General features: G+C 37.7%; 1 protein-coding gene across 1 annotated transcript in view; it reads right to left on the reverse strand.

The window, feature by feature from the left end:
* The window catches only part of LOC144976487 (angiotensin-converting enzyme-like), a 67,584-nt gene that overhangs the window by 48,204 nt on the left and 11,880 nt on the right, over window positions 1-7,500 (reverse strand). The window contains exons 4-8 of the mRNA XM_078920776.1: window positions 6,770-6,857; window positions 5,233-5,376; window positions 3,305-3,366; window positions 2,498-2,627; window positions 846-943 (exon numbers count right to left, since the gene is read on the reverse strand). Coding sequence (XP_078776902.1) covers window positions 846-943; window positions 2,498-2,627; window positions 3,305-3,366; window positions 5,233-5,376; window positions 6,770-6,857 — 522 coding nt within the window. The remainder of the gene's footprint in view (window positions 1-845; window positions 944-2,497; window positions 2,628-3,304; window positions 3,367-5,232; window positions 5,377-6,769; window positions 6,858-7,500) is intronic.

Consider the following 7,500-nt stretch of genomic DNA (forward strand, 5'->3'; position numbering starts at 1 on the left):
TCTCCTGTCGGTCGCTCCTTCCCTTGCACACTAACACATACACATGCACACACGCCTTGCTGTTTCTCGGTATCTCCTCCGCCCCCCCCCCCCCCCCCCGCCCCCATCCCTTTCTACAAACCACTTTTCCCTGGTCATTACTTCATTTCTTTATGTAAATGTACATGGGTCTCATTTACTCCCTTTATTTTACTGTCAAACTGAAATATGAACCGGTAAGGTGAATTCAATCAATAATTGTCTTGACACAAAATGAGACCTGCCGCTGTCCCTATCTGCTATTGTGTTGGGATGAAGGAGATGCCAGAAAGATATTTACAATTCAAATGAATGGAAAGACGAAAGTGTATCTTATACTCTTTGAGGAAACACCAATTAATCGCTTCAATTAAGTTTATAGACAAATGTCTCATTTAAAGTATCCAAACATAATACTGACTTGAGGCATTTGGTCAAACATAATGTTTTAGGCATATTTATATAAGAATTATCTAATTACGTGTTCAATCTACTTTGCATAATATATGAGTTTATTGTAGAATAAGAATTTGTGACTTTTTGATGAAGCTAATATTCGTTTCACTTACTAATGAGCACGATAATATAAAATTTTTATCTAGTTCCTATTTGCATCTTATTCGCAAGTATTCAAATATCATCTATAAAAAGTATGTTTCGTAGCACGGGGTTATTGAAAAGGGACTATGAAGTCTCGGGTACAAAATATTCTTTGACGAGGTAGGCGCCATTTAGTTTGACCGATATATGTACTGACAGATTTCTAACTAAAATTGTCTATGTGTCTAGCAATGTAGATTCAGACAAGAATATTTAAAGTGTCTTACTTGTTTCACCATTTCGTCTGTTACATCCATTGAGTGTTTGTTCTTAAATGGCATGAGGTCTTTAGCCAGCGAATGCCACTGAATGGCCCACATGTCACCTACATTGTGGATTATAAAATAAGTCATATATTTTCTTACAAAAGAAAACGACAGAAGGTTCTCTGTTGCTGTTGTCTCTGTCAAAGAAAATGTAATATCGCCTTTGAAACGTCGTGTCTTGTCCTACTTGTTAAGCAATGTTGTTTGCTGGGGCTTGGAGCACATTTAGTGCGGCTATATTACGGTCATGTGGTCTGACACTAGCTTTCTGATCGGAAGGTTCTGGGTTCGAACCTCGCTCGACACATAGTTGAGTCATTGGAGAAGGCTCTTTACTCACATTCTCTCACCGTACTCAGGTGTGAAATGAGTACCTGGCCGTTAACAGCGTTGTCTCTTTCCGAATAAATTGTAATGTCGCCTAAAAGGCGTCACGTCCCGTCCTAAATGTTAAATGTTGCTGTTGACCAGGGACCCCTTGTAAAGCGATTTAAGCACGTTTGATGGATGGTATGCTATATAAAAACTCAAATTTCAAAAGCTCGATTTTTAGTGGATTTTATGTAATATAGAATGAGATCATAAATTGTCTACTTTTTGATTGCCTTTGATGGTTTCAGTCAGATATTTGCTGCACTCGGTTTAGTACACAGGACATCTGGAAAGATAAGTGTTTTTAGATGGCTGAACGGTGGAGCAGTCACCACACAAGCAATGGAAACGGTATCTATTCCTGGTGCAGACGAGGTTGGTTTTTTCTTCCTCTGATACCACTGTCTATCCAAAAATGATAGGGCAGCTCGATTTGTCAATTATTGGGAAATGTATTTTTTCTAATAGACCAGTGTCCTACTCAAAGGGTAGCAATAAATTGTTACTATTAATGTTTCTATTAGAGTTTGATATTAATTTCCTGCTTTAATTCTACTCCGTTTGAATCTTTTAAAGTTACTGAAATAAATCAGAATCTATATTCAATGTTCGGAATAGTCTAAATCATTATTGTGTGTTTCCTTTTGTCCTTTTTTAGTTAAATGAAGCCTGCCCATTCATAGCATCGACATAAAATAAACATTAGCGTCCGTATTGGTATAGTAGTAGTATTATCTAGTAGTAGTAGTAGTAGTAGCAGTAGTAGCAGTAGTAGCAGTAGTAGTAGTAATAGTAGTAGTAGTAGTAGTAGTTCTAATAATAGTTGTAGCAGTAGTAGTAGTAGTAGTAGTAGTAGTAGTAGTAGTAGTAGTAGTAGTAGTAGTAGTAGTAGTAGTAGTAGTAGTAGTAGTAGTAGTAGTAGTAGTAGTAGTAGTAGTAGTAGTAGTAGTAGTAGTAGTAGTAGTAGTAGTAGTAGTAGTAGTAGTAGTAGTAGTAGTATAGTAGTAGTAGTAGTAGTAGTGTAGTAGTAGTAATAGTAGTAGTAGTAGTAGTAGTAGTAGTAGTAGTAGTAGTAGTAGTAGTAGTAGCAGTAGTAGTTGTAGTAGTAGTAGTACTAGTGATAGTAGTTGTAGTGGTAGTAACAATAATTTGGAGCAGGAGATGCTGGTGTTGTTGGAGGTTGGGAAGAGGGAAGATATCGATGGAGAAGAGAATGATTTATAATTCGATACAATCCTCACCTAATAAATGTGCCGGAATATGTCCGGAGGATGGAAATTTATCAGCTCCATAAATCGCTTTCAGTTTTCTTCTCACATAGGCATGAAGTTGTTCATACAAGGGACGGACCTGTTCAAATAATCTCTTTACCTGATCCAATAAAGATAATAATATGTGATAAATCGTGTCAAAATGCTTTTATTTCGATATTTAGTATAAACTAAACATTGAATTTAAGACCAAAATCACTATAATCACAATATTTTAGCTCTCAGGAGTCCATGTATGGCACTCATTTTCTTTTAAAAAACCAAATTATTCTTAATCAAGTTCCTTAATAGTTTCGTACTCAGAATTTAATTTTCTGAGTCTTCTACATTTCGACATAAGACCGTTTTGAGGCTTGGTTAACAAAAATGATATGATTCTTGATATCAACAATAATGATTAAACCTAGATATCCTTACCAGCCATTTTCAGGATTTTCCCAAAAACTTAACAACCAACTAACACAAAAATAGATTTTTTATCACTCAAACACAATAGCAGAAAGTTCTTGCCATACATACTTTCTTTAGCAAAAAAGCTCTACAACACACTGTTCATTTTCTTTAAATTTTACGATGTACAAACGACATTTGAATAAGAGAAATGTTGGTTGTATCGTAACGAATGTGATGATTTTCCTATGTTGGTAAGGAGAGGGTTAAACGTGTTTCCCATAATTATACCAATCTATGAGCTTGTATTGAGGAGCCCGGATAATTCTTTACAGATTAAATTATCAAATTTTACCCAAGGTTATAATTAAAGGTCAACGATTTTACCTCATCTTCAAAACCATCCATCTCGTAGACCGATCGCCAGTATTCTCCCGCGTCGGAATGACCTGCAATTAAAAGTGTGTCATTTATATGGGTCTTAGCTACATGTAGGCCAATTTTCATGATTTCAATCCGAATGTGCATGGCTTTAGCCCAATTTCCCCCGCCCCCCCCCCCCCCCCCTAATACAATGAATATGAAGAAAATATATGTATTTACCCAGTTATTTCCCTTGTTTAATATAGCTGTAGTAGGGAAAATCTAAGGCCTAAAGCCGAAACGTTGTAATTGATTGCCAGAGTGGTTCTATAGCAGATGGGGGGGGGGGGTTGGGCACATTTCAGCGCTCAGTTCTGCCGAATAGCCACTCCGCAACGGCGGAGCTATTGATCAGTAATGTCCATCAGGCGCCTGGGGGTTAGTACTGACCAATATCCACTTCGTTATCATTATACTATAGTAGTGTGGAGCCCGCGATGGCCGAGGCCATTCGGGCACGGGTTGGATATCCATTCCTACACATATCAGAGCGGGTCGTTCAAGTCACCGGCCTCGCTTATAGGCCCGACATCCGGGATTGTCTCGTGACGGTCAACAGGAATTGGATTCAATATTCTGATGTCACGTCGCCCAGCAACGGCGGCCATCATGGTTCTAAACAAAGAAAACCTGTACTTTTTATTCTTCATGCTAGCTAGAACTTTAAAGTATGTCTTATGATCAGAATGTGTAAAAGTCAAAACATGATCAGATTTATAATGGGTTTGGTTTTTTTTACTCTGGATACGTTTTTATGCTCGTCGGAGAAATATTTCATAAGGGCGTCCGCCATTGTTTCGATAGTTTAGAGCCAGTTACTAAGTAACCATGTGACGTTACGACTGTTGAAGCGTATTACTCTTTTGCCCCCGATATGCCTCAAACACCCCCACCGACGACAAGGTAGGAGATTCATGGGGTGACCAGATGGCGATTCCCGGGGCCAGGTCAAAGTAAGAACTGATGAATTTTTAAAATTTGAGCTTTTATGTAGCGCAATATCCACTAGACGTGCTCAAAGCACTTTACAAGGGGTACCTGGCCAGCAGCAACATTTAACATGAAGGACGAGACATGACGCCTGTTAGGCGATTTTTACATTCTTTTTTTAGGACAGACAACGCTGTTAACGGCCAGGTACTCATTTTTCACCTGAGTACGGTAAGAGAATGTGAATAAAGAGCCTTCTCCAATGACTCAACTATGCGCCGAGCGAGGCTCGAACCCAGGACCTTCCGATCCGAAAGCAAGTGTCCTACCACAAACCACAGAGCTGCACATTACGCCTTAGCGTATATTCTTTTTGAGGTCGATTTACTAAGTTGTAACTTTAAACTGATTCACTTTCTTGAATTATAAAAGAAGAATATTTTTCAATGCGTCTCCTGCTAAAGCGGAAAAAATCGCTTAAATATATTTCTCACTCGATCCATCTCGATATTGTGCGGCTATGTGGTCTAATGGTATGACTCAGATCTGAAGGTCCTGGGTTCGAGCCTCGCTCAGCTCATAGTTGAGTCCTAGGAAAAGGCTCTTTATTCATAATCTCATGTGTATAATCCTGCTCTATAGGGCTCCCAAATGTGACTTCAAAAGCAACACAGATTTCATGCGCACCGCAGAGGATCGTGATTCGTGGAGACAGCTGACTGGTAACGTGCTCAAGAGCACAGGCCACAATGGATGATGATGATAACCTGTTCCTTAACGGTGTTGTCTCTGTCGGTAAAAATTGTAATATCGCCTAACTGGCGTCATGTCTCGTTCTACATGTTAAGCGTTGAAGTTGGCCAAGGACCTTTTGTAAAGCACTTTGAGCACGTTGAGTGGATATTGTTCTATATCATTTTAAAAGTTCTAGCTCAAGATATGACTATGATTTGGGATATTACCTGCGATGGCTAATGCCTCGTTGCCGAGTCTAACAAACTCAGAGTACAAATCTTTCATTTTCTTGCCAGATTCATCTCTCCATCCTACCCAAGCTTTGAGGAGACGGTCGTAATCCCTGGATTTGGCGAACAGCCCTGTTAGGCCTAGAGACAAAAATCATAATAATTTATATTTTTGTTGAAATTATTACCATCAAAAATTTTTGTTGTTTGTGAAATATGAGCAAAGATCATGAAACATAAGTCCATTTACAAGACGATGGATTTTTCCTTTTTAAAACACCAGACCCATTGGGTATATTGGTATATCGTGCAGCTATGTGGTCTAGTGGTATGACACTCGCTTTCGGATCGGAAGGTCCTGGGTTCGAGCCTCGCGCTCGGCGCATAGTTGAGTCCTTGGAAAAGGCTCATTACTCACATTCTCTCTACCTGGCCGTTAACAGCGTTGTCTTTGTCCGAAAAATTGTAATATCGCCTAACAGGCGCCCTGTCCCGTCCTACATGTTAAATATTGCAATTGACCAGGGACCCCTTGTAAGGCGCTTTGAGCACATTTAGTGGATATTGCGCTTTATAAAGCTCATTTTTAAAAACGATCTTTTAAACGACACGTGATAGTTTATAGTAACTAGACCAGGAGTAAAATCATTTTTACAACAAAAACAAAAAAAGCTAACGCTTGCATTAAAAAAATAACTGGAGCCTTCAGACTGTGATATAGATAGTATGCGTTTGGCTACGGAGTTCACAACATTGCCATCCGGAAGTATAACGGACCAACGCACAAAACATCGTGTAACAATGATCGTTTATAGTCAGGTTAATACAGTTTAGTGAGAATTACTCACAAATGCGGATGGCAAAAAACAATAACAAGGGCCTGAGTGACGAACTATCTGTAGAGAAAATGCTTAGATGAAGCGCAGTGGACATGTTTATCACTGACAACTTAAAATAATAGACTTTAATTTCCCGAGGCGCAATTTTTAAAGGCAGATTCGTTCATCCAGCTGTAAATAAATTGTTAAATAAGTTTGGCAGCTACGAAAAATAATTAGGCATCTTAACCCCTTTTGGCGTTGACTTAGGAATCGCAATAATTTTCTGACATTCAGTTCAGCCATTATATCTTTTTAACTCACTCAATCCTAGAGATTTTTGCTACTTTTCATAATTGGAAACATGTATTAAAAACGAGCATGTACATAGATCATTTTATTTAACTATCACTGACGTGTAAAAACTAAAAACATTAGCTTTGATAGTACGCCAATAATTTGTCTCAGAAAATGTTATTATATAGGCATATTATTATTATTATTTATTATTATTATTATTATTATTATTATTATTATTATTATATTATTATTATTATTATTATTTTTATTATTATTATTATTATTATTATTATTATTATTACAGTATTACTATTGTTATTTTCATTTTCTTCGTTATTTTTCTTTACTATTGCTCCCTATTTAAAATCGAGTTTTCCCCAAAATGAAAGGAATAACATTATTGAGAGAGTACTTACCAGGTTCTATGGCCAAGCACTCCTTGGCCGAAAAGCAAACCTTTGCTGTGGAGAAGATGGAAGTCATTTCCGAATGGATTTTTAGGATCTGAAATCAACGAATACAATTTACATTATTTATGAAGCATACAAAGGGGCGTAACCGCGTTAATTGTTTAAACTAACCCAATTCCAACCATTGTTATGTCCCATTACAAAACTTTCACATCATTATACCAACTGAATTCGGTAGTCACAAATCGTCCACCTGTCATAATTTTCTTTATCAATCTTTACTCTATACAAGCAGTCTCTCTCTCTTTCTCCTCCCACTCTCGCTCTCCTTTCTCTCTCTCTCTCATCTCCTCTCTCCTCTCTCTCTCTCTCTTCCTCTCTCTCTCCTCTCTCCTCTCTCCCCGCTCCTCTCTCTCCTCTCTTACTTACTCTCACATCTCTCACTATGTGTGTGTGTGTGTGTGTGTGTGTGTGTTTTACTCTCTCATTCTTTCTCTTCCTCTCTCATCCTGTTTCTAGGTATTTTTTCCCTGCCCACCCGGCTTCACATAGTTTCAAAACTGTACTTTAAAATTATAAACCATTCTCTAACTTTGGCATTTTGAAATCGTATTTCTCTAATAAATAAGACAAAGATGTCCATTAATAATTCTTATTCATTGATTCTTTATTTAAATATCAAAAATTCTTCAAACATTGAGCAATGTCATAAACTAGTCGGCATTCTATTTTTTTTT

This window comes from Berghia stephanieae, chromosome 7 (assembly GCF_034508935.2).
Source record: "Berghia stephanieae isolate SIO BIC M18660-M18661 chromosome 7, UCSD_Bste_1.3, whole genome shotgun sequence".
In the NCBI taxonomy this organism is placed as follows: Eukaryota; Metazoa; Mollusca; class Gastropoda; order Nudibranchia; family Aeolidiidae; genus Berghia; species Berghia stephanieae.